At 50.4% G+C, this 26,030-nt stretch overlaps 3 protein-coding genes across 13 annotated transcripts in view; 1 reads left to right on the top strand and 2 right to left on the bottom strand.

Annotated features, from left to right (window-relative positions):
- The first annotated feature begins 5,214 nt into the window (after nucleotides 1-5,214).
- LOC128332077 (uncharacterized) overlaps nucleotides 5,215-26,030 on the top strand; it is a 92,110-nt gene continuing 71,294 nt past the window's right edge. The window contains exons 1-2 of one of the 2 annotated variants that reach the window (XM_053266346.1): nucleotides 5,215-5,254; nucleotides 5,393-5,682. In XM_053266346.1, coding sequence (XP_053122321.1) covers nucleotides 5,664-5,682 — 19 coding nt within the window. In that variant the 5' untranslated portion in view covers nucleotides 5,215-5,254; nucleotides 5,393-5,663. Of the gene's footprint in view, nucleotides 5,255-5,392; nucleotides 5,683-19,544; nucleotides 19,682-26,030 lie in introns of those variants that run through there. The other variant, XM_053266337.1, reaches the window with a different exon arrangement.
- DLX1 (distal-less homeobox 1) lies at nucleotides 11,431-15,714 on the bottom strand. The gene is made up of 3 exons (XM_053266331.1): nucleotides 15,180-15,714; nucleotides 14,151-14,350; nucleotides 11,431-12,572 (listed from the first exon to the last, which is right to left on the bottom strand). The coding sequence occupies exons 1-3, from the start codon at nucleotides 15,490-15,492 to the stop codon at nucleotides 12,318-12,320; spliced, it is 768 nt and encodes a 255-aa protein (XP_053122306.1). The 5' UTR covers nucleotides 15,493-15,714; the 3' UTR covers nucleotides 11,431-12,317.
- METAP1D (methionyl aminopeptidase type 1D, mitochondrial) overlaps nucleotides 23,968-26,030 on the bottom strand; it is a 127,907-nt gene continuing 125,844 nt past the window's right edge. For all 10 annotated transcript variants that reach the window (XM_053266243.1, XM_053266233.1, XM_053266190.1 and 7 more), the window contains 2 exons: nucleotides 25,030-25,108; nucleotides 23,968-24,820 (listed from right to left, as the gene is read on the bottom strand). In XM_053266243.1, coding sequence (XP_053122218.1) covers nucleotides 24,742-24,820; nucleotides 25,030-25,108 — 158 coding nt within the window. In that variant the 3' untranslated portion in view covers nucleotides 23,968-24,741. The remainder of the gene's footprint in view (nucleotides 24,821-25,029; nucleotides 25,109-26,030) is intronic.

Here is a 26,030-nt window from a genome sequence, read left to right as displayed (position 1 = left end):
TGAAAGGCATCATCTCATACTGCGTGGGAGGAGGCAATGGTAAACCCCTCCTGCATTCTACCAAAAGAAAACCACGGGCCTCTGTGGACACCAGGAGTCGGAATCGACTTGATGGCACAGTTTACTTTTACTTATCATCATCATCATCATTAGTAGTAGCAGCAGGTGGGGGCTTGGGGAAGGTGTGTTATACAAGAATTTCCTGCTCATGCTAGTCTCCAAGACTTGTTTGTTTTTACCGCCTTCGTCAAGGCAGGCTGTGTTCAGATAATCAGCAATTCCATTAAACGCTTAAAGCTCGCCGGACAACTTTCTCTTTCTGCACAGAGACGCCAGTCCTGTAGCTTGGAGGGTCAGGAGAGCCCGAGCTCTTTCTCTGCCAATAACTCTTAATGTTGTGGTTTGGCCAAGCCTGTGGCATCCATAGGCGCGAGGGGAGAACTTTGTGTGTGTACACACGGTGAGAGGTGGGGAGGTTGTCCTTTTCTCCTGCGGGGTGCCCCGAAAGAACCTCCTGGCAATGGTCGGCGAGGTGGCAAAAGGCTGGCTGCAAGCTCGGGGCCAAACCTAGGGCGACCTTTCTGGATGGGGCGGGATGTGTGCTTCTTTTTGTTCTCTGGCAGCGGCGAGGAGAACAGAAGGGAACTGCCAGGCCGCTGGTTCGCTCACTCCCTCCGCGAAGAAAGGCGGGGATGGGTAGCGAGGAAGGCGGGGGCGGAGGAGGCGAATGTGCTGCCAAAAAGACTGGATGATTAAGAGGCCTAAACCCCAAAGCGCCTGAGGCGGGGAATGTGAAGTCTGGGCTGGAATCACGCAACAGGCCTTGGCACGAGAGGGGGGTCAGTGAGGGGGATGGCACCCAAGCGACGGCATTGGCTCCCCATACACCACCACACCGACCGACAGCAAGTGGTTTGTTCAAAAACTTCTCATGGATGTTGTCTTTACAACCCCTCTGGAAGGCAGGCCACGATGACTGTTCTTATTGTCCTAGATGGGAGCTGCTCTGAGGACGAGGGAGAGCGTTCTTTCCCGAAGGCCGTCCAGGAAATGCAAGGCTGAGGCAAGCCACAATTGAGCCGGGGACTCCCCAGCGCCGCGCGTCTTGTTAGGCACCACCGGCCCAGACGCGCTCAAACGGAGTGCTCGGGCCACTGAAGTCTGGCAAGTGAGGTGGGCGCCCCAAAGGGGGCGGGAAGTCAAGCGGGAAAGACGGGAGAAAGGGCTACAGGGAACCCCGTAGGGCCCGGCTGGGTGGGAGCAGAACTCACGCAGCCACGGAGGCCCCTTCAAGCCCTGCGCCCACCTCCGAAGGGCAAAGGAGACCATGCGGCTGGAGGTGGGGGAGGAAGGCAGAAGAAGAGGGAGAGAGGCGGCGAAGAAGGGGCTGGAGGGCGGCAAAGAAAGCAGGACCGAGGGGTGGTGGGCGGCGGAGGAGGAGTGTGAGAATCCGCGTTTAGGAGACAGAGCGGCAAAGGGACAGAGGCGGGGCCTGCGTGAGTCTCCACAGTCGCCTCAGGCGCGGCGCTTGGAAACGTTTCCCACACGCTCCCGCTCCCTCCAAGACAACAGGCCCCTGTGAGCCATCCGTCTGCCGACCTCCCCTCCCCCGCCACCTTCTCCCTTTCTGCCAGGGATGAACAGGGCCTGATGAAACATGGGAATGGCAAACAGGCAGGCGGACTAGTCTGCCGCCAGCACCTACGACACTGAGCGAGAGTGCTGCGGCCACCCCAAGTCCAGACAACTCCCAGGAGGGAGAGAGGCCACTGCACAGCAGGGAGAACTTCCATCCGGATTACGCGCCAGCGTTCTGCATCCTGGCTGCAGCCATTCGAGACAAGCGACCAAGGAAGAAAGGAAACACACGCATGTGTAGTTAAGTAACACACATCAGAGTCACACAGGTAGCGGAAGCGCAATGTTAAGGCAGCGCATCGTGCCAAGACCGATTGGCGGTCCATAGGTTTCAAGCACAGTTACTTGACAGCCCAATCCTATACACGTTTACTCGCACTTGGGTCCCACTGCGTTCAGTGAGGCTTCTTCTCAAGTAAGTATGCATAGGGACGCAGCCCTAGAGATACACACCCCAGTCTAAACCCTGATACAGTTCTGTCACACAGCCTTAAGCTATAGACGCGAATGGTATTCACATGAAATACACATACCAGTTGGCACAGTTTAACTGTAATTTAAATGTGAATGGTATTCACATGAAATACACATACCAGTTGGCACAGTTTAAATTACAGTTAAACTGTGCCAACTGGTATGTGTATTTCATGTGAATACCATTCGCGTAGGGAGGGGAAGGAATAAATTGTCTCACCTTTAAGACCGCCTCATCCGTTGGGGATATAATTCGAAAAAGTAGATGCCCGCTAGCGGATCACGGTTTTCCCAAGTTCCTTAAATAGATTTTTAAAAGCTCCCCTGCACTGTGTTAATCTAGAAACCGAAGCGCTTGCCTTGGTTTACCGAAGCCGCGAACCATCAGCCTCATTAGAAAGAAAGGTACGAATATTAAAGATCTCCATCTCTCTTTACATCGTCTGATTTCACAACGTGCGTTGACAGAGACTGAGATGAGGAACCATGATTAAAGCTTTCCCCTTATTCTAATAACTTCCTCCATCTGGAGGAAGTGATTGGAATAAGGGGAAAGCTTTAATCATGGTTCATCCAGATGGAGGAAGTTCGAAGCTTATTGTACATCGATATGCCGCCTTTCCTCCAAGGCAATCGGGGCGGTTTACAATATCAACATGTGAACTTATGATGTCTGAAGATAGGGGACGGTCTTTTACCCCAAACTTGTGGGGGTTTGGGGGGGGGGGTTATTGTATTGTTTTTGTGTGCGTTTGCCGTTGTTGGAATCGCAGCTTTCTTAGCAAGAATAAATTCCATCAAACACCAGAAATAAAAAGAATTTCTAGTTATTTTCAGCGCCATCCACAAAGGACTGAAACCTTTTAAGCCTAACAAGACGGAATTGATATCTGCATTGAGCTGCTTGTGCTTAGATACAATTTTAGATAATTGGGGGAAAGTCATATTGGACTTTTGCACAAATTTGTGCATCAGGAAAGCATCCATTTAGCCATCAGCACACACCAAAAACAATGATCTTTTTTATTAGGACATTCACCCACTGACTTTGAGGTAAGTACAGTATTTGGTTTTCAGTGGGTGAATGTCCCAGACAAAAAGACAGTTGTATCTGGTGTGTGCGTCGCCTATAAGACACTTCTTATAACATTATACATCATCATCATAGGGACAAATGCATGGGGACCTAAGAAAGTGACACTGTATTTCAGAGCTTAACTCAAGGCATTGAAGAAGTTGGTTGCATTGTGCATCTCCCATCTCGCGGCCTCGCTATGACGGTATCCACAAGGACCAGAGGTCAGACGCCTCGGGAATTAGATGTACGGAACCGAGAATATTTCTGGCCGCGATTGGTACATTACCAGGCATTACATTCCTCCCTAGGGCTTCTGAACAGAGCCCTCCCTTTAAGCCGCCCCACTGGGACCCCGAGAGGAAACCAAGGCACATAGAAGATCGCAGCTGGAAGGAAGAGAGACCCGAATGGCGTTTCCTGAACGGTGTAGCTAGGCTGATATGTGCCAAGACTGTGTTCTTCTGGGCTGACACTCCTGCAGGAGGGCTCTGTGTGTGTGTATGTGTATGTGTGTGTGTGTGTGTGTGTGTGTGTGTGTGTGTGTGAGAGAGAGAGAGAGAGAGAGAGAGAGAGAGAGAGAGAGAGAGAGAGAGAGAGTGTGTTTCGTGATGCTTTGTCTGTAAGAGACTCTCAGAGGCGTGCACTCCACCACCACCTCCATTTGCCAGTGCTATTGTGGTGCTTTGGGTTTCCTTCAGTTGGCTCCAAACATGCCTGGACCGTGGACCGGACGGCATCGATATCCCCTCCTGTCTCCCCGCGCCTGTTGTGTTGTGTTTTTTTTTTTTCTTTAAACCGAGGGAACTCAGCTGGCGAGAGATGCCTTCTGCAACAATGAGCCCCTTTCAGACCTTTAGCCCTGTTGCTGCGTTTATTTGTCTTTAAAATATTTCGCCGGAGGTAGGGCGGGGGAGAAACAAACCTCACATGCTCAGGAGAAAGTCTCCTGCTTTTCATTTCTTTTTTTGCAAGGCATGGGGGCGGGGAGGCAGGGAGGAGGAGGAGAGAGAGGGAGAGGGAGAGGGAGAGGGAGAGAGAGAGAGACGATCGCCTTTCCTTTCCCAACCAGCCACCCCAACCTTCTGCCGCCCAGTGGTTCAGGGAAACGGGGAGTGGGTAATAGCCATGGTTGATGCCTGCAGACCTCCTTCCGACCCCACCCCGCTTCTTTCTCTAAAGTGATCAGGGTTGTGGTTTTCTGCCGGTGCTGCACCCCCAACCCCCTGCTCTTCAGCTGCACCCCATTTCCTGTGGACTACTGGGTCGCCCCCCCCCCCAGTTCCTGTTGCCTGCAGGGGTACCACCAGTAGAGCAGCTTCAGAGCAAGCTAGTGTGCCTGGTGCTTTGCTTCGTCCCTTCACGGACGCGGGAGGGAGGAGATAGGGAGCAGCAGAGGAAGGAGCAGGGTGGGAGGTAATGTGGTGTAATTATATCCCCCCCCCGCCTTTCTTTCCCCAGGCTGGGGGGTCACCCTGGAATGCAACCTGAGCAAAGGGAATAATCTCTTTCTCTGGAACATTGGGGCTGGTGGGGGTAAGGGGAGATGAAGGTAGGGGGGAGGCTCTGGTGAACATTTGCCATTGGGCAGGCAATTTGCTCATTTGGCCCTATTAAGTGTGGGGGGAGAACACCCAAGAAACTCAATTAAAGCCGTTCTGGCCAAAGGAGCTATTTGAGGCATGAATATCTCCCCTAAAGCTGTAGTAATCATGTGGCATTAGACACTTCCGGAATCCTATAGCCAACTTGAAAAATCCCAGATCCCCTTTTCCCCTAATTTTTGCTCTGATCTGTAATTTTATCCACATTTGCACTAGTTTGAGCATTCTGGCTCTCCCATCTGAAAGCCTGCAATTACTATATAATTCTTCGCAATTTCACATGTCCTAATATGGACTGTAATTTTTGCGCAAGACAATTTCCTGCTATTTCAAGCATCAACATTGTCAAAGTTGTATGTACATAATAAATGGGAATATCAATGCATAGTTTTTAGCATAACATCTTGACTCCTCGATAATTATATCCGTTCGGAGCCTACGCAGAATTAGCCTGAATTGCACGGTAACTGCCGCTGCTTTAAAATTTTTAAAAATTACTCATAATTTTCCCAAAGATTACCAAGATCTCGAGTGCACAATGTCATCAGCGTAATGAAGAGTAAACATTTATGCTAATAATCTGCAATTTTTTTCCCATCAGCTATAAAGACAGAGGCTATATAGCAGAAAATTTCAGTGATATTCTGCAAGAGCGGAGCTGCGAAAATCCTCCTGCGCTCAGAGGCACAGTTCGGCTCCCAGGGACCTCAAGCCCACATTTTTGTGGTGTTCTCTGGATATTTATGCTTGTGGCATGGCTATTTCTCCTCCACCCCACCCCATGCCTCTGTTTCCCCTTTCCCCTCAACTTTCCCTAGTGATCGAGTACATTCGAACCGTGCCACAGAGCAAAAGAATTGGGTTCAACGTGAATGAAAATTGACACCGAAGGTAAGTAAGGGTAATGATAACACTATTTCCGATTCTGGGTGTGTGTGTGTGTGTGTGTGTGCGATTTCTAATCCCCCCCCCTTATGTTGATACACTCCCCAGCTCGGAGCAAGGAGGGAGGTGATGGAGCTGATCAGCTACGCATCAGCTAATTCCTCAATCAAAACTTCTTGTCACTTGTGTCAGGATTATTAAAAGTGTGTGTGCGTGTGTGTATGCAGGAATGGGGAGAAGGGGGCGAACTGATGATCGTTCCCTGAAGATTTATAGCACACTGGTGTAAAGGGGGGGGGCTTGTCTTCGAGGAACCTGCGGGTTGTAGAATATATACCTACCGACTCCCGCTTGTGGTTTGTGGCTCGTTAGGCTATGAACGAAAGCAACAGAGGTAATCCCAAAGAGAGCCTGGCCGTGGAGCGGTGTGTGACCACTGACCGGAGCTGCGTGGGGGGGGGGGCGGTAAAGTTCCATCCCAACGCCCTCCCCCTCCTTTCCCCTACCTGTTTTTAATAGAAATAAAGGGCAGGATGCAAAGCTGGGAGGTGTAAGGAGAGCCTCGGATGAGGAAGCCCCTCTACGCCTTGATTACGGTTGCTCCTGCCTTTGATCATTCGTGCTGATTTAAAGAGCTTTGTCTTGTAAAAGGCATCGAGCGTGCTTTTTTGGCTGTTGTTTTTCAGGATGGGTTGACTTTGTGTGTGCGTGCGTGTGCATGCACATAGTGCTTGCTATTCATGAGTGTGGCTTAAATATACAATTATATTCATCCCCCCCCACACACACAATACTTAACCACGCCGCTGCGGTAAAAAAACAATGACTAGATGGCAGAAGGGACATACAGAGAACTTCATAGGGAACAAGCGAGTGGGACAGGGACTTGTGGCGGGGGGGGGGGCGACAAATATAAACTGGACGGGACGTTTATACGATTAACTCTTTCAGAATGCAGAGAATGCAGCTGGGCTTTGCTCGGAGACTGACAAGTCCCCTGCTATTGAGGGGATGCTTTACTATGAAGAAAGAGGGTTTGAAGTGTGTGGGGGACACACGCTGAAGCTGATTTTTTTTCCCCTTCCTTTTTTTTTTTTTTTTTTTTTTTTGTCGGGACATATTAAAGAGGTATCTGTTGTTTGGCAATTTTGCTAAGTCTGTCTTCATTACTTCAACATTGTGCATTTGCTAATTTGGAAGCCCCTTCCTTTTGACAGCCCTGCTCCATACACCTGCAAGCAATTTGCAGCGCTCCAATATAACCGAATTGCAGGGAGATGGCAGCTCGCTCGCACCTATTCTCTTCCTTTCTCTCTCTCCTCCCTTCTTCCCCATTCTCAATGCACAGCAAATTTGGCTTTCAGTGCGTTATCTCTTTTGTTAATGCAAAAAGATTCCCTGGGCGAAAAAATTGCTCATAATTACCAGAGAGATGGGGAAACTGCATTAGAATAAATAAACCTGAAATTACTGTAATTATGTTGTGTTTGATGGGCTCGGCTTGTAATCAAGAAGAGAATACAGTGAAATGATGCTGACCCTCTTGGGTTTTGCAGCTGTACGCGCACTTTGGGGTCTTTTTTTAGCAGAAAAAGAGTCATTTTGATTATCATTAAGCTGTGTGGAACCTATTGCAGAAGTGTTGGAAAATGAGGGGCAGGAGAGTCCCCCCCTTTTCCCCCCAACAAGGGGAAAAAATATATCTATCCCTAAATTGCATTTCGCCATTGACGGATTTATCCGGTAGGGTTGTGTTTGCGGAGTGACAATTGCGGCAAGGCGTAATATTCGAAATCAGTTTTTAATCATTATAATGAGGTATTGTTTCAATAGAAGCCTCTTTGGATGATTCAGAGTTTAATTAATATCCTCATTATGAATATCTTCGAATCAGATATTTGATGAACTACTTGTCAGGAACAAGGCAGAATTAATTAGGTCTGTGCTGAGATTAACATTTGCAAATGTACAGTTATAATAGGCGCTAACTCAAGCCCGCCTTCGTTGGGAGAAAACTAATAATTTCTCCATTTGGACGGGTTAGCAAGACCTTATTGAATTAGGAGAAGTTGAGGCATTTTAGAACATGCCAGTAAGAGGTTTGCTTGACCATCTAGGCTTTTTAAAATGCCAACTCCGAAGCATTTGATCTTGTGTTTAGCCAGCGGGTTGCTAGATTCGGTTCCAATTGTTCTTTCTGGGGAGAAGGAAATGTTCACCCACTCTAGTATTTCTGGCCTGGGACATCTGCTAACCGCCGGGTGGTAGTTAGATTGGGACTCCAGGGCATATAGGAAACCAGTCAAGGGGACTGTCAGAAAGTCCCTTCAGGCAAGCGCTTTCTTTTCTCCCCTGGGGACCCAGAAGGCTGGGATTCTCCCACGGCCTGCTCGATGCTGCTCCAGTAACTCCCTCTCCCTCTCTTCCCCCACCCTGCCCGCACTATGGTGCCTTATCTCTCCCTGGCAAGTACATTAGCCAGAGGGTCGCATTATTTGATCACTCGTCGCCCAGAATTGAAAAATGGGTGCGTGTCAAAACAAAAATCGATACAATTTATCATTTGCTTCCTCCTCCAGCAACCTCCCGGAAATCCACTCCCCACCCCCAACACACACCCACTTCTGCCTCCTCCTCCGCCGACTCCTCTTCCCACCCACTCACCCCATAGGGAACCTGCGAGCGGATACAGACATCACCAGAGATACAGAAAAAGAACAAGAACATCCTTCTCAACAGCAGAGCAAAGATGATCTGGCCAGGACCTCTCTGCCTCTCTACCGCTGGGATCTCTGCCCTGGTCCCAGAAGCGATCGATCGATCTAATATTTCCCTTCCTTCTGTTACCTTGATATGACATTCTGAACTTTGCACGTGGAACTAGCCCGGCTGACTCCCAGCTTATTCACGCCGGAGTCACAGGCGTGACTGCAACCAAGCGCTGCAGGCACTCCTCGAATTGCCGTTTGCTTCCAGGGAGCAGAATTTGGCAGAATTCCTCCTGCGCTGGTTGTTGTGCCTGTGGGTGGTTTTGTTGTTGTTATTGTTGTCTGGTTGTTTTGTTTGCTGATCTGAGAACTGGGAGGAAAACAAACTGCATCCTTACTAGAGTTTGGTGATTTAGCTCAAAAGTATTGCCTGTGTGTCCATTTTCTGTCGTAACCCCATTGGGAGGGAGAGAGGAAGGGTAGGAGGGAGGGAGGAAATCCCCCCCTCCAAATCGTTGCGGGTATGCCAAAGCCGGTGGCGCTCAAAAATAGCATGCTACGACCTCAAAGGTCTGAATCATCTCTCACCAAAAAGACTGTGAGTTAGTACAGATTCTAGGACAAGAACAAAAATGCCACCACTTTCCAGATTCAAGTCCTTTCCCCTCTTCCTCCCCGCGGGCCTTCTTTGCTCTCTCCCCCAAGCCCCGTATCCTTTGTCAGCGCGCACTACAGACAGGCCATGCTGCCCCCAGTTCTCCCCTCTAAGGCGTCCCCTGCTTAGGAGCGTCTGTAGAGTCTGTGGCTTCCACTGCAGCCGGTCCCAGGCTCGAGAGGAAGCATCCGGTTGGAAGGCTCGAAGAGCCCATTTCCTCCTCGGAATACTTGCGCTCGACAAATTATACAGGAGGGAGGGAGTGACCAGCAGCCCTGTGTCCTGCGGCTTGTCCCGAAAGAGGAAACTAGCTCCGGGCAGCTCGAGAGGCGAGAAGGGGTTGGGTAGACACGGGTCTGCGCTTTGCCCGCTTGCTCCAAGCCCTTCTGGAGCGCTGGCCTTCTGGAGCCACCGGTTCGTGGCCAAAGCCTCGCGATTTCGAGCCTCCTCCTGAAATCCTCAAGGATCCTCCCTCCAGACGCGGGTGCCTTTGAAGCTGCCATGCCTACCTCGGCAAACCCTAACGCCCTTGCCTCTCTCTGCCCTGCAAGCAACCTCCTCTGGAGCACCTGCTCTGTCTTCTGGTGGAGTCCACTGCTAAATTCCCTTGTAGGCAGCTCGAAAGGCAAGGCAAGGAGGAGGGTAGGATGGCGCTGAAGAGTGCTCTGTAATGGCAAGCTCTGTTAGCAAACCTTCCACTCGATCTGCTCTTTGATGCCTTCTCCTCTCGGTTCACTCGTTGGGAATTATTCCCACATAAATGTAATTCGAGATGGCCGCGGAGCAAAGAGACAGCCTCGTGGTGGATTTCCATCGAGATGAGGCTAAGGATTTTGCTTGGGCTCCTGGCAGCAAGTCTTGCACAGACATCTCCGCCTTTCCCCTGGAAATGCCGCCTGTGGCATAAGTGTACCTTCTCCTTCGCCAGCGGCGCCCCTTTGGAACGACGCCTCTGGATCGCTCTGCTCCAGAGAACACGGCCAGTCTCTTCGGTCAGAACGTTCTACCGACAGAGAGTTCCAAAGGCTGAACATTCGCCACACTTCCGTTGTTTATTGGTTTTAAATCCGGTCTCCCTGTCATATCCCAACGGATAAGCACCAGATCGTGAGCAACACACACACAAACACACACACACACACACACACGGATTAGTGGGTGTTTTTTTTTGGTATGTGTGTTTTTAAAAAGCTCATTAGGAACCAATAATTTAAAAATAAATTATTTATCCCAAGTGACAACATCCCTACCTAAGGCTGATCATTGCTCAGGTGTCCAAAGAGACCCTGCACCTTTCCTAGCTAGAAACAGAATGGATGCCTCAGATGGTAACTCAAAGGCCGATCTCCCTTCAGCCCTGGTCGGAAACACTACACGTGCAGCATCGCTTTTTCCAAACCATAATTTTACTGTCTCAGATGGAACCTTTATAATGTACAAGTGTTTCAGCGAGTGGCAGAACAGTGGCTGTGGCTGGGCAAAGGCCTGTTGATTCCCCCCCGTTTACTCTCCCCCCCGCCCCCCACAGACACACAAGATACAAAGCAATAAGTTAACTTCTCAATATAAAACTAAATTTTGACATATAGACCACGAAAACAACAGTGGATCTCCCGGGTTATTTCTGGCTTCTTATTTTCTTTCTTTCTTTTTTGTCACAACTAAAATTAAAAAAACAAAACAAAACCCAAAACTCTCATTTTTCACAAAACATGTTTTACAGTCACACCAAAAATGGTGAGGAAGGAAGGAAACAAACATGTTTTAAAAGTTTAAAATGTGTGCAACATGTTTACAGAACAATATTATTAAATTAAGATGATATATACAGTGAGCAGAGCTTGCACGTGAGAATAGGCGCAGGGAGACCTCCCACTGGCAATTCTGAGAGAAGGAGGGGGAAGTCTAGAAATTGGGTTTTGAAGCTGCAGGAAGCCAAATCGTCTAGTCTTTTGCCCTACCATCGCTTTCCAATTGTTCGGTTTAGGGAGTACAATATACACGGACATCGGTGCTTCACGAAGGCGAGCAACTGCTTGGATCGTGTCTGCTTCAAAAGGAAACTACGTTGCGACTGCAGTTCTAAACACACTTGCTGAGACTGAAGCCTCACTGAGCGGTGTGACTTTCTCCCAAGCAAATATGCATAGGATTGCGCTATGTCCTCCTGCTCCCCCCTCCCCCCCCGCTCAAATAACACCAGATGTGTGTGAGAGAAATGCACACACGTATATGTGTCTGTGTGCCAAACCGTAATGCCGTCGGCTCAAACGACTCCACACATTCCCAAAATAGAAAGCGAATGTAAAAACAATAACAACAACCTGAGCATCTTCTCCTTTCTAAGTGTGTGTGTGTAGTACGTTTGAAACAAACAGCATGAAAACAACATCACTTCTGCAAACCAGATTTGCCCGTAGGTTTATTTAAAAAAACAAAACAAAACAAAAGTTTAGCACTCTCATAGTGGTAATTTAAGTCAATAAATAAGAATAATTTAAACATCCCCCTTTCCCCTAAAACAAAGGGGGGGACCTGTACACCGTAGACTACAATGATACGGAGGGGGGAAATGGCAAAGAGCAATACCCCCCCCCAAAAAAAATCAACATTAACAAAAATAGAATTGTGTTCCTTTTCGGAAGCCAACCCCCGAAAAGCTGGGGATGAAGGAAATGACCTACATTTCGTCAGGACAAACACGACAGACAGACAGACAGACAAGACAGAGGACACAGCTTGTATGTGTGTGGTTTCCCCCCCTCGTACAAGCAGATTTCCCCCCCCTTTTCTTTCTTTTTTTTTTTTTCCTGATTGTCCAACCAAGCCGAGGGTCGGGTCAAGTAGTGCTGCTGACAGGCTGTTGTCCGGCTGGTCTGGGAGTGAGCGGTGGCTGCCGCGTCAGCTGTCTGCAGTGGGAACCAGCCCCGCCTCGCATCTGTGCTTGTCTCGCCCGGCGCTCAGCGACGCTTTCAGAGACTCCCTCGACCGAGAAGGCGATCCCTTTCCTCTCCCGGCCTTTTCGACGCCTCGTCCCCTTCGCCCTGGAAGAGGCTGCCTCGGTTCGTGGGCGCGATTTCCCCAGCCCCACAGAGTTTGCTTTGAGTTTGGCTCCGGGTGGCCGACGGGGCGACCGGCTGATCGGTTCCACGTAGTCAAATTTCGAAGCAGAAGCAAAAAAAAAAAAAAAAAAAAACACCCCCAAACCAACCCCTCAAAAGACAAACCAACCAACCAAAAAAACCAAACGACCCCTCCCCCCCGCAACAGCTAGCCCATCACATCAGCTGCGGCTGCTGCATAGTTTCTTGGTGGGCCGAAGGATACCAAGATGTGTAGCTGGGGATGTAGGTGCCCGGGGTCCCGGTGGAGCTCTTACCCGACGATGTGGTGGTGTTCCAGACTGGGGGCACTGGCGGGGAGCTGGCCGACAGGGACCTGCCGTTGGCCAGAGCGCTGGTCTCCAAAGCTGCGCCGCCTTGCTTCATCAGCTTCTTGAATTTGGAGCGCTTGTTCTGGAACCAGATCTTGACCTGCCCAAAGAGAAGCACACGGTTGTTGGAGACATACCAGCAGGGCTGTGTGTGTGTGTGTGTGTGTGTGTGTGTAAGTAAGTAAGGAAGAGAGTATCCCTGGGCAAAGGGCATCTGCTAGTGAAGGGGGCCTCTGCCCGGAGAAATACGGTACCAGGCCAAGGCGCCAGCCAGTGACCCCAGTAAAGGATGCTTGATTGGCACAAGCAAACGTCTTTCGCGCGGGTGGCCAACTTACTTTCTGGACGCGCACTGCAACTTTCTCCCTCTGTTGTTGTTGAGTTGTTGTTTTTCATCGGGAATTGGGGTCACAGAGTAGGGAGCTCCCCCCTCCCCCCGCCCAGCATCTTTACAAATTATCAGAGATAAACGTCCCCAATAATTAATGAGTGGATGGGCAGCAAATCCACTGTAGGCCCTTGGCATAGAACAGACACGCAGCGCAGGGAAATGGACACTGTCTCCTCTCCTTCTTGGACGGGGTGGGAAGGAAGGCCTGTCTCTTTCAGAAGACAGCGTCCCAGAAAAGATGCTCCGCATGGCATCCCGATCCCTAATGCGGTGGCTGCACTGAAAGGAATGTGCGGACTCCAGGTCAGGCCGTGCTTCGGGATCTTGGTTGTCATTTAAGAACGGGCCTCTGATTTGTCGTATTCAGAATTGAATGAGATAAACTGTCCTGCTCCACGTTTTCTTCAAAGCAATTTCGTATTCGGCTTTCTCAATGGAAGTTGATCTCTCCTGGAGTCATCTAATAATGTTGCTGTTGGTCTTTCTGCTACTTCCCCCCCCACCCACACACACACACCTCGGCCAAGAAGTGAGGGAGATAACGATTTGATGCTTGTTGGAGGAAGAGTGTGTGTGTGTGTGTGTGTGTGAATCCCATCTGATTAGTGGGAGGGAGATTAATTCTCTTTTCCCAAACCCAACACTTCCTTGTAATTCTCACTCTTGTTCCTCCAAGACTTGGAAGAGGAAAAAACCAAACCACTGGAGTAGATGGAATCCAGGAACCGTCTGAAATGGACAGCTAGCCCTCAGGTCCAAAAATGTACCTAACGCTTCTGCAGCCCCGTGGCACACTTTCTTAGCAGTCAGTCCCGCTGGACTCTGCGAGGCTTACTTCCGAGTAAGCCAGGCTGATGGAAGTAAACCTCCCTGAAATCTGGGGAGCATGTTCGAGTCCTGCTTAAACCGAGGCCTGTCAACCAACAATCTCACCTCCTGCCTCTTCTTCTAGTGTGGGGAAGGGGGGGGGGAAGGACAACATTTCCTAGACGGCTATTCGAGGAAGGTGAAGCACCTGGTTTAAATCGGGGCGGGGGACAGACTGGGAGTGGTGATGCTGGGAAGAGGAAGGCAGACACCTCCAAGTTGCCGCCGATCGGGGAGCCCGGCCACGGTGCCTGCCCCTTCCCATCCACTCTCCCGGGCAAACTCTAGAGAGCTGCCTCTTCAGGGCCGTGTGCGGCGAAGGGCCCATCCTGGGAGAGGGGAGGCCAGGAATATGCTCAGGCCAGAGGCCAGGCAGGGCGGCGCGCGGGATCTGGGGCTGCTGCTGCTGCGACTGCCTACCTGGGTCTGGGTAAGCCCCAAAGAGGCGGCGAGCTCGGCTCTCTCGGGCAAAGCCAGGTACTGGGTCTGCTGGAACCGCCGGTTCAAAGCCTGCAGCTGCAAACTGGAGTAAATAGTCCGGGGCTTGCGGATTTTCTTGCCTTTGCCGTTAAAGCGCACTTCGCCTCCCTCCACCACGGTGCTTTTCTCCGTCTCGGTCCCTGCAAGAAAAGCCCGCGACAGTCAAAACGAACCAACTCACCAACCACCGAACCAGCAAACGGCGTCATGGACGGCGCTCATAAATACACCTTATTAATATTATTAATCATCAGCATCCTCCTCAATCGCATCATCGCCATCCTAGAAGTGGGCGCCTCCGGTCCGGCGTCTGCTTTTGCCCCAAGGAGACGACCCGTCCCGCAGAGGCGCCCGCCCCAGGGCAGCAGCCGGGAGCCAGCCTTCCTCTTCCCCCTCCACCTCCTCGTCTTCATTGCTCTGATCAGAGCCCCGGAGCCCCCTCGCCCCGGAGCTCGGCTGTCGAGAGAGGAGGAGGAGGCTGCTGTGGCTGCTGCTGCTGCTGCAGGAGAGGCAGGCAGTCCCGGAGCTCCTTCTCCCGGAGAAAAAGTTTGCTATTTTTACAGGCGGCGGCACTTTAGGTTTAATTACCCTTAATTGCATACATTGTTTATAGCGCTACGCAATAAATAATTGCCGAGCCTAATAGGCGCACATCTGGGGTGGGGGGGAGGCATTTCTTTCTGGGTTTTGCCAGCCGGGCATGGTGTGGCTTTGTGTGCTCACTCCAGAGGTCTGGGAGGCTTGGCTGGAGGATGTTGGGGTTGGGTTTTTTGGTGGCTCTCCTGGAAGGGGGGAAGAGTTGATTTTTTGGGGGGGGATGATTTGATTTTGGGTTTCCCCTCGCTCTAATTTGGGGGGGTCATTTGGGTCTTCCCGGAGCCCCCTCCCTCCCCCTCCTTCCCTGCCCCCCTCCACCCTCGCCCAGCTCCCCTCCCTCCCTCCCTCCCTCTGCAGGCAAATGGCACGTACCTGTCTCCTCTAACCGGCTCTGAGTCAGGCTGGTGCTGTTGGGATAGGATTGCACTGAACTCATGTAGGGGTTGGCCGAGTGGCTGCTGACCGAGTTGACATAGGGGTAGCCCAGCGGTCTGGAGAAGGACGAAGCTGTGCTGTAGGAGCTGTCCGGCTGCGAGTGGCCGGCCGAGTGTAAACAGTGCATGGAATAGTGTCCGTGGGACATGGGCGAAGGAGGCATTTGCTGCCCGGGCGGCCCAAACTCCATAAAGACGGCCTTGCCTGAGACAGGGCTATTAAGGCTCTCTGGCATGGTGGTCATGGTCATTGCTCGCTGCTGCCTTGGGTGGCTCTCTCTCTCCCTCTCTTTCTGTCTTGCTCGCTCGCTCGCTCTTTCTTGCGCTCCCTCTCCCTCTCTCCCTCTCGCTCTTTCTCTCTTCCTTCGGCCTGCCTTTTGGGGGCTCTCCCTTTCTCTCTTTCTCAGGACCCAGTTTAAGAGGCCCGGGGCTTTTCACTTTCCATTCATAAGAAAATGGAGTTTGTCTCTTTGAAAAAGTCTAAGCATGATGCTAGAGATCTACACAAACTCGCCTAAAAGCTTTGACTCAGCCAAAAGCTATGAATATGCATGAGCCCGGCGAGCTGATTGGCCCGCCGTCTGGCATAATCGCTAGCGATTGGCCGGAGACGCTTTTCGGGGGCTCGCCGGCTGGACCCGAACGAGCGAGCCAGCGAGCGAGCGTCGAAGAAGAAGAGCCGGACTTGGCCAGAGCGGAGGGCCAGCCGAGAGTCTCACCGGGGTGCCCCAGACACAGTGGGAGCCGGGCGGCGGGAATGCTCGGCGATCCCGGGGGCAGCCGCCGCTGGGGATGTTCGAGGAGGAGGGATCCGAGGCTCCAGGACCGCCCCACCCCCCGCAACCACCTCCGTCCGATACACTTCACTCGGACTGCCCCAAACTACCCTCAGTGATGACCGACCCCTGATCGCAAAACAAGCGGGATAGGAAGGAAGGAAGGATGCAGTCTCTCTCGCATCCCCGCTCCCACACCAAGACCCCCTCTCAGGCGCCACTCTCTCCTTGAGGGGGTCTAGCAGATACCACTGAGATTGCCCAGGTCCTGCTTCCCCCAGTAACGAGCAGATTAGGTCTTAATGGTGACGGGGCGCGCGCGGGGCGCGGGGGGGGGGGAGGGAAATAGAAGAATGGTTTGGGTGAAGCCCACACCCGCTCGGCTCCGCTTCTCTCTGTTTGTGCCTGAAGGAGACAGCCTCCTTTAGGAAGTTGTCAGTTGCGGTAGTTTGGAGGCGCATGCATGCTGTGTGGGCATGCTCCCTGGAGTGTGTACGTATTCCTTTGTTAAAGATACGCATAACGTGGATAGGGAGCTGTGTTGTATTAAAAAAAAAAATATGTTGGTTTCATACAAAAACAACAACCCCTACGCACATAGAGTTATCTTTAGTAGCTTAATCTAAAGGGTGCAGAGCAACCCAGTCCCCTTTCCATACAAAAATGGGTTTCACAAGAGCTCGCGCTGAGCGCACGCGGCTTGTCAAATATTGATCTGGCAACCCTGCACATCTGCCTGCTTTGGGGATCACGGAGACCAAATGGGTCAAAGTATTTCGTTTTGTCAACTTCGGTGGGTGAAGGAATATGCAGACTGTCGAGTGATGCAGAACGCTGCATCATATAGTAAAGGCTGTTACTTTCCAATAAAGAAACCTGCTACTGTACCCTTTATCAGTTCGTATGGAAAGCAAACAAATTCTTAGCTGATGAGCGGCATATTGGCTTGAGGGCTCTCTTTGCTCCCTTGGTTCCCTGTTCAGAAATCCTCATATGGATCAGTTATCTCTCAGTTCCCTTCAGCCACCTTTTGATACTCACAATGAGGATAAATCTGCCCCTCATTATTTGAATGGAAGTGCATTTAATACTCCTAGTCACAAGAGCGGTTACAATCCTAACCCTTCACTAACTTAGCTAGTGACTAGAAGTATTGAATGGGGAGTTATTATTTGGAATTATTTTCATTTTCTATACCAACCTGGAGAGGTGTAGCTGAGAACAAGTACTCTTTCTAGGCTGTTCTTAATAAAGAGTTCTGTATCACGGTAAAGCTTGCCTATTTCTGTAGAAACCGAAATGCTCAATGGAGCATTGAGTTACCAGTTTCAACAGTCTTCCTTTAAAACATGTAATGGACCCTGGAAGGTGGGGATGGGGCCCAGATTGGTCAGAGGGGTCAGAGCCCCCCCTCCAAGGATAATAAAGCAAAAAAGACTGCTGTTGTGGTCAAGGTGAATGATGAGGGTCCGTTCTCTGGGACCCAAGAACTGACTGCAGTTCTTTGCTTGCTGTGTTCTAGGAGCAGAGTTCAGTTGTGGAGAGAAGAGCTGAGAGAATGTGGAGAATGTGTTATATGAATTAACCGTCTATATTCAGTGTGGTTGAGATCCCTTTTGAATTCAGTTGTTGATTTGATAGTGGAACCATTTACAGCTTCTTCTCACCTTTGGAAACAGAACTGGCATATAGTCTAACAGCCCAGTTCTGAGCATGTGTGTATTCATAAGTAAGTTCTACTTAGTCCAATGGGGCTTACTCCTTAGTAAGTGTGCAGAGGCTAGGCCTACACACGTGTTCACACCCATACACACACACACACACACACACACTGGAGTGGAGGAGGAAGTAAAACAAAAAATAAATCACAGAGTGGGTAAAATACTATTACTATTACCATTACTATTACTATACTGCCCTTCAACCAAAGTTCTAACAGTGGTTTACATAGAAAAATAAATACATAAATAAGATGGAACTCTGTCCCCAAAGGGCTCACAATCTAAAAAGAAACATAAGATAGACATCAGCAACAGCCACTGGAGGGATGCTGTGCTGGGGTTGAATAGGGCCAGTTGCTCTATTGCTCAGTTAGAAGGGGTAATACCACCTGATACTCCAAAAATATATTAAATGTGTCTAGCTTTCTACAAAAGAACTGGCTTTGTGGCATCCATCCCTTCCTTCTCTGAAAAGAATAATATTCCATCACTGAATTTCAGAAGCGTTTTAAAATGTTTACTTCGATCAATGACTTTCTCTCAGATTTATTTCCTTTTGAACAATGCAACTGCATGCACCTTTGAGATAAACTAATGATAACAGTATTTCACATGACAGATGATGCATTTATTATTTGCCCATTAAATAAACAGATGTAAACATGTGCCTGAGAAGTAGGCAGCATTCGTCACGTCCTGACCGCCTTGAGCCCGCCCCCCCCCCAGTTAACACATTTCCGGGGTCCCTGAAGCAGGTCCAGCGGAGATCAGGGAAGGTTCTTTGCCAAAGAAAGGCGCTCAGAATGGAGAGCCCAAGGCGGGCTGTCGGGTGTCCCTCTTGGGGGATCAAGGGACAATCTCTGTCTCCTCCACCCCAAGACACGCACACTTGGGGCCCGGAAGCGACCGCCGGTCCTGATCTTGGCTCCCCTTCTCGCCTGCCAAAGCCTCCAACCGGGCGAACATCCAGTTCCTGGCGGTCGGGCTTTCGGCACTGCTGCCGGCCAGGCCTTCTGGGCTGGATCCCAACTGACTTTTCCGCATCTAATAATTAGGAAGCGCCTGCTAATTATTTCTCCCTTCATTTAGCGGCGCGCGTGTGAGCCTGAGAAGGCGGCTGACGGGGCGGAGGGGGTGGGGGTGGGGGTGGGGGAATGATCTTGCGGAAAGTTCACACGTGCAGCTGTATTAGTTACTGATTCATTTGATTAAATGCTAGTCTCAAGTGCTCTGATCCACAGCTGAAGGCGGCCCCATTAGCATAACACTGATGTTTAATTTTCATACGCATAATTAGCCACATATTTAACACTAATAGCGACACACGCACGCAGCCTTTGCCGCGTTTAAGCAGCCTGGGAGAATACACACACACACACATACACACACATATATATATTCCCCCAGCTCTGGCCTGAGCTGAACTCTCCCTTTCCGCGCCCCCCCCCACGCCCCGCTTTCTCCCCTCCCTGGTTACACCTAGTTTTGCCGAGGGCGCGCCGAGAGCCCAATCTATGTAATCAAGCGCACATTTTGGCATGGGAGAACACCAATAAAAATGAACATTCAACACAAATTACATTGCGGATGGCGTTACAGATATTAGTGGAGAAGCGTCCCCTCCCCACTCGCTTTCTCTCTGTCTCTCTCGCTCGCTCGCTCACTTCCAAGCGCCTGCGAGCAGCTGACTTGCTAGTGGATAGTTGGGGGGCAGAAATCTCAGCGAGCCAAGTGAGATCCCCCCCAAGGTCCCCCCCTTAATTTTAAACTCCTTGCAAGGTGTCTGATCCTGGCTGAAAGCGATCCCTTCAGTAGCTCTCCTTCCGGAGGTTCTAACATCCCCCCCCCCACACCCCAAACCTAGCTGTGGACCGAAGCGATGCTATCCCACCGCCCTCCCACCTGGGGATCAAGCTCTTTCTCTCGCACGGAGCCCAGAGCACGTAAGTGACCGTCACAAAATCGGGGTGTTTGCGGTTGGGGAGAGTCTTTTGGGTGGGTGGATCAATCGCAGGTTTCTTCGGGTCATAACTAGTTTCGTCGTCCACTGTCGCAGCCCCAGATAAGCAGATGAATCGCTGCATCAGCTATTTGAAGTCACCAAACTGTCTAGGATGGGGAGAAAGCTTTGGACATCCGGAGGGCAGAGTAAGGGGTTGGCACCCGGAGCGTAGCAGCCTGCAGTTCAGACACTTCTTTCACGGGGCTAGGTTCTGCTCTGGACTCCCCACGCTGGTCCTCCTTGTAGCTAATACGGATTGATTTCTAGTAGTGGTGGAAATGATCTCAGCGTGACCCCCTCTCCAGTGGTGTGTTAGGTAATCAAAGTAGATATGTTTACATGGGTGTGTGTATGATGCCCCCAAAGGAAGTCCCAGTCTTGTGTCTTGCGCGCTCGCTCTCTTTCTCTTTCTTTCTCTCTCTCTCTCTCAATCACACACACACGCACAGCGATAGTTTGAAGTGACTCCTCTATCGCTTTGTTAGAGAGGCATTAGAAGGCACCTGACTAAACGGAATTGGCCTTGGAGACCCTTATCACTGCCCGATCCACAATGTGATTAAGCCGAAGTGTGCTGGGATGGAATTGTTTCAGTCTTCTTGAAATCTGCCTATGGCAAACCTAAACCCAGCTGAACTGTATCCACTGTCTTACAGCGTAAGTCCTTCCCGTTCAAATTTCAGCGGGACTTCTGAGTAAGCAAGTGTCTGCATGGCCAGGCTGCACCGTAGCTACTGCGTAGGACCCACTGATCATACTTTCTAGCTACTGTGGCAGGACTTGCTTCTGAATTATACACCTTTTTTTAAAGGATCGGTCTAAAAAATACACGGTAGATGCTGGACTTCAGTGGATTTGTGGGTCGGTTAGTGAAACTTCCAACGCCAAACCCAGTTTCATTTATTTTGTGTAGGACATTTGTGCATAAAGAAATCTGTGGTTGTGGGGCAAAGTGTGGGGTGGGGGAGCCGGTTTAATCCAGAAATTCGGAAAACTCTGTTTCCGATGGAACTTGTGGGAAGGAAGAAAACAGTGCCATCAAACTTTGGGAGATGAGGAGGGGGGCAAGATGAGAGGGAGCTGAGAGGGAGACCTCTCAGTCTCTCACAAAAATTCAAGCCTTTTCAGCCTCCCCTAAAAGACAAGCAGACAAGAGTTCGTGCTCGCTCGCGCTCTCTCTCTCCCTTTCTGCAATCACCTTTATAATTAGGCGTATAAATGTGTACCATAAATGCCACCACCTCGGTCTAATTGCTGCGCAAACAGCTTGTTACCGCAGCAGTTGGTAAAATCCTGCCGTCCTAATAAAATTAACCTTGGGGAAACCTCCGGGGGGAAAAACCAGAGACTCCTGTGAGAGAGAGAGACACGTTGGCCCACTCCGCGTCTTAATGGGAAGGCAGCCCAGCAGGAGCCTGATAGGGCTTCTGAGGACCCCAGAAGTGGCAGGTCCAGGGTGACTAGCCCTGGGCGCCTGGCTGGATTGGATTTCCTGGCAGTCTCCAACTGGGTCTGTCGCCCCAGCTCCTGGACAGCTCAGCTGGGCAGCGGGGATGAGGAAGCTTCCGTGAGACAAAAAGCAGCGCTTGAAACGAGTCGCACCAATCGGGACTGCAAGACCCACCACCGCGACGACAGAAGGATCCGATTGGACAAGTTTGATTTTAAGCATGTTTACTCAGACGTAAAGTCCAATTGAATTCAACGGGGCTTTAGTTCCCAAGAGGTGTGGTTAGGAGTGTAGTGCAGTCGCATCAGTGTAGCCCGGTTGCTGGGATTTCATTCGATGAAATCCTTTTGGGTCAAAGGAACCCGCTAGTAATGGCAGCTGCAACTGAACTGCGAGCCGGGACGTCCGAATGATTGAAACTTTATCGCCCTCTTGGGCAGTGCCGGGCCATGGCAGGACAAGTCACGCGTGATCAGCCTCAGTTTTTATATCTGTGAAATGGAAGCACGCCTGGCCTGCCTCTCGTGGTTGGTGTGAGAAAAAGAAATATCGTAGTTACTTTGCAAAAGGCGGATCGGTTCCAATAGGGGTCGCCGTGGGATTTACTGCCAGATAATTGTGAACAGAGATATAACCTTGAAAAGCTATATCTATTGGGCAGGATACAGTAACAGCAAATTTAAGTCCTTATTGATTTCAGGGGAGAAGTGCAGGGTTCTCTGATGTATGTATGTTTACTTGAGAGGAAGCTCCACTGAGCTCAATGGGGCTTGCTCCCAAACAAGTGTGTCGGGTTTTAAGCCTCTGCTTAACCCTCTTTGGCAACTATTAAAAAGAGAGGAGCTTACTGGGCGGGATTGCATAAATTCTATGCCCGAGCAGAGACTACATCTTTCTTGTAAACGCAGTTATTGGGAAGTAAGTCCTCTTGATGTCAGGAAGGCTGACCTCCACGTTTGCTTCTGCTCCAGTTGAAATCCAAGTTATTTGGACTATCTCGGATAGCGGAACTGATTACTAAACGGAGAGGCTCCACCCATAATCATATTCCCCCCACCCATAATCATATTTACAAGCAAGGGTGTCTCCAAAGGTTCAGTGTCGGTTTTTATTGTTATTAAGGAATCTGATGCCGTGGCGCCCAAGAGGTTTTAGAGGCAAGGTTGAGTGGACCGAGTCACTCCACGTATCACAGTAAAGGAAAAGGAATTGCCTCTCTTGCCCCACCCGCATCCTCCTTTCTTTGGACGTAAATAACGGTAATTTCAGGGCAACTTGATTTCCAAGTGAAGAGTTTAGAAGATCGCAGTCTTGCAGCCGGATGCTCCGCACGCTAACTCGGAAGGAAATCTAGCTCCGTAGCATCCGGCTGCAAATAAGTACCCGTTGGGAAAGTTGCTACGGCTTTTCCAGGCGAGCAGCTTCTGCTTGGGAGGCCGACAAACGTCCTTTGGAAGAAGGAAGAGCTCCGTGGGTTTTCCTTCTAAGGGCAGGTCCTTAGTTAGGACCGCGTTGAGGGATGAAGTGGGCAGAGATACTCTTACTCCTGGACTTCGGGCGAAGTCCAGGGCTTTCATAGCCCCTGCCCCCCCCAATCCTCTGTAGTCTATCCCAGGTGATGTGGTTGCGCAAGGGAGCATGATGATGTTTAATTTGCAGGGAGGGGGTGCCTTCAAAGGCCTTTAGGTCCAGGCTCAAAAATTACCTAGGTGCACCTCTGGAAGTGGGACACCAGCGCAGCCTGGTTCCTCGGCGCTTCCTTGCACCAAGCGATTGACTGGTAGGGTCCCTCGGCCTCCAAGCTGATCTCAAGAGTGGCAGTGTCTTGTCTGGAGAGGTCCCTCTTTGCTCTGCAAATGCCCCAGAAAAAGAGGAAGGGGGCGGGTGGGAAACGTTGCAGGAGAAGCGGACAGCTGTAGGGTTCAAGAAGAAAGGACAGGCCCAAACCGCGGGGGGGATCTCTGTGCCCTCCCTGCCACCCCACATAGGCGCACGACACGCTAGTCACGGCCCCCCCCCCGGGCCTTTGAAATGGCAGCGAGCAGCTGGCTTGCGCCCAGCAGGCAGCGCAAAGCAGGTTAGCGCCCTAGTCTGTGAGGGGCTCTCCATTGCGCTTTCCGTCCTCCTAGGGCCGTCAGCTAGCACTGTCCAGGGCAGAGCGGGGCGGAGGGGGGATTAGTCGCAAGAAGAGCCCACTTTTGAATCCGATCTGAATCTCAAATGCTTCCTTTCCTGCATTCAGGCAGTCTAATTAGGAAGCCCCTAATTGCAGATCATCAAACCCTTCCTTCTTAGAGGACTCAGCTTGGGATTTGGGCAGCTGGAGATTCGATGCTTAGTCGGGGAGATCAGAGAACAACACCCACCGCCCCAATATCTCCCTTACTTTTACTCGGACCTCCCCAACCCAAATAAACAATCGCTTCCCGGGAAACTGAGCTGGTCCATCTGGAGGTCAGAAAGCCCTAAAAAAAAAAAAAAGGCAATACAAACTCTTTTTGCAATGTCTTCTTAAAAGGCGGCCGGGTGCGGTGGGGATCAGTTACTTAATTACCACCAAAACCAAAAACCAAAAACAAATAAAACCATCAAAACTAACAACCCGAGCAAAACAAACTTCTGCGAAAGGTGAATTGCTTTCAAAGATCTGACTTGCTTTCTGTGCACATCGCTCCTTAAAAAGTTGTGCCCGCGACTTGAAAGCAATGGCAGAAAAGGCTCAAAAGAAGAAAGTAAACGGCTGCTCCAGTTAAGGACAGATTGATAGGCTCAAGATACTTATTTTGCTTATTTTTTAATTATCAAAATGTTGTCCTATTCTTAAACTTCCTCGGGAACCTCGGTTTTAACAGATATTAAAGATGTTTTGATACAGCATCTTCGTTTATCCGTGTAGGTAAAATATATATACGCGCGTATCTATCTGTTTATATCTCACACACACAGATGTGTGCGCGCGCACGTGTGCGTGTGGCAGAACTGAAAGCAGAAAACACACGAAAGAGAAACAAAAACTGCCAGGAGAGCAGCGACCCGCCTTAGATCTCACACCAGCAATGCCCTTCAGTCGGAGAGAAGGGAGATGGGGAAGACGTCTTCTTGGGGCCGATCGCACACTTCGCTACTTCGGGAAGAAGCAACAGGGCAGAAAGGAAGGAGGGTGGCGCTGGGGGCAATCGTTCTCCATGTCCTATAGAAAACTACCCGGATTTCCCGGTTTGCCAATGGCAGGCTAGAAAGGGCCATCCGACCTGTCAGTGCCAGCAGAACCAGGTGCTGGAAGGAAAGGTGACCACTAAGCGCCCCTCTTTCCCGCCCGGAGGGATCCGCCCGCCAGACAACTTCCTGGGGGCCTCCCCAGGTGTCGCCCAAGCCACCCAGTCGAGGGCGGCCTTCTCGGGGCGTCTGTCAAAGCGCAGGACTGCCAGGACGCCGCGGGAGTCTCTGCCGTGGAGCGCCAGCCATGGCCCTCTCTGCTCCTAGGTCGGACTCGCGGCCTCTTCCGAAGACCTGGCAAGATCCAGGCAGTCCTCCGCGCTTCCGGCGGCCTCTTAAATTTCTTCTGCCACTTGGGTCAGGATTTCTGCTCCTCTTGAAGTAATTACGACGGTATGCTCGAACTGGGCCGATCTGAAACGTATAGGCAGTAATTAGCAAGGGGCAAAGGTGAGCCGGTAGCACAGGTTTATTGAGCGGGGGGGGGGAACACCTAAACATCATCACCTTAGTTCCTTCCTGCTGTCAGTGATGAGTTCCACAATTTAAAAACAGATTTAATAAGTAAGCAAGTAAATAAATAAAATAAAATAATAATAATTAGTATTAATAATAATAGGCACCTTTTATTGTCCACGGATACTGCAGTCCATTTGTCCGGCAGGATTTTAAATTCAGAAGATCCTTCCATTATTATTGGTTCTGTAATAACAAGCCAAATTGAAATCGGAATTTACACACTGGCCACAACCTCGTCTTGACCCTAAAAGCGGCAGCTTGCCCGGAGAGACCCGCGATCCTCATTTTTTTTTGGCTGCAAAGACCCCTAAAAACAGCTACTACGTTGAGGAGGAGAAAGTGGCAACCTCCGGGCTTGAACTTGTGTGTCTTCTGTTTTTAAAGACTGAAGAAGGGCATTTTAATCAAGCTTTAATTAAGATCCCCATGGATCATAACAACCAAAGCGCCAGCCACTTTCCTCCAAACAGCAGATAGGTTGAAAATATCTGGATTTTTTTAAAAGCAGGCTTTAAAATGTTCATTAAATCAGCAAAACAACAATTTTCTTATTTCCCTCTAATTGCCGCGCCATTTAAGCACGCCGTGAGCAAGGAATACATCCCCCCCACCCCCTTATAAGCGCTCTATGATTGGTATTTAGTTCATGCAGTCTTCCAGGGAAAGGGCTGCTGACTGACTGGCTACCCGAGACGCAAACCCGAGCAGCCCGGCAGTGCCTGGTCGTGGCCCAGGCTGGAGATGGTCTCCTCGGGCTGCGAGCCCAACCTCCCCAGAGAAACCCCTTGCCCCGGAGCGCCGCTTGAACCTCTCTGCAAGACTCGCGGCGGATTTCTCCTCTCTCCCACCCACCCGCCTCGCACCGCTTCATCATTAGGACTTGAGCCGACTAAAACTTCCCGCTTCAAAGATGACCTACCCTACAGGACTGTTGTGAGGACAAACTCTCATGGAAAGACGGGAAACGTGCTGGACAAAGAGACAGCACTTTCCAATGTCTTCTAAATGAAAACTAAAAAGGGCAAATAATAACAGAGCCCCAGTTGTGACCTCCTTGCAACTTTTAGCTGGACTGGGGTTCAAATTATGAGTTGGGGGAGAGTCA

This window comes from Hemicordylus capensis, chromosome 1, assembly GCF_027244095.1.
Source record: "Hemicordylus capensis ecotype Gifberg chromosome 1, rHemCap1.1.pri, whole genome shotgun sequence".
Classification (NCBI taxonomy): Eukaryota; Metazoa; Chordata; class Lepidosauria; order Squamata; family Cordylidae; genus Hemicordylus; species Hemicordylus capensis.
The sequence above is the reverse complement of the archived record's forward strand: the minus strand, read 5'-3'. Positions and strand labels throughout refer to the sequence as shown.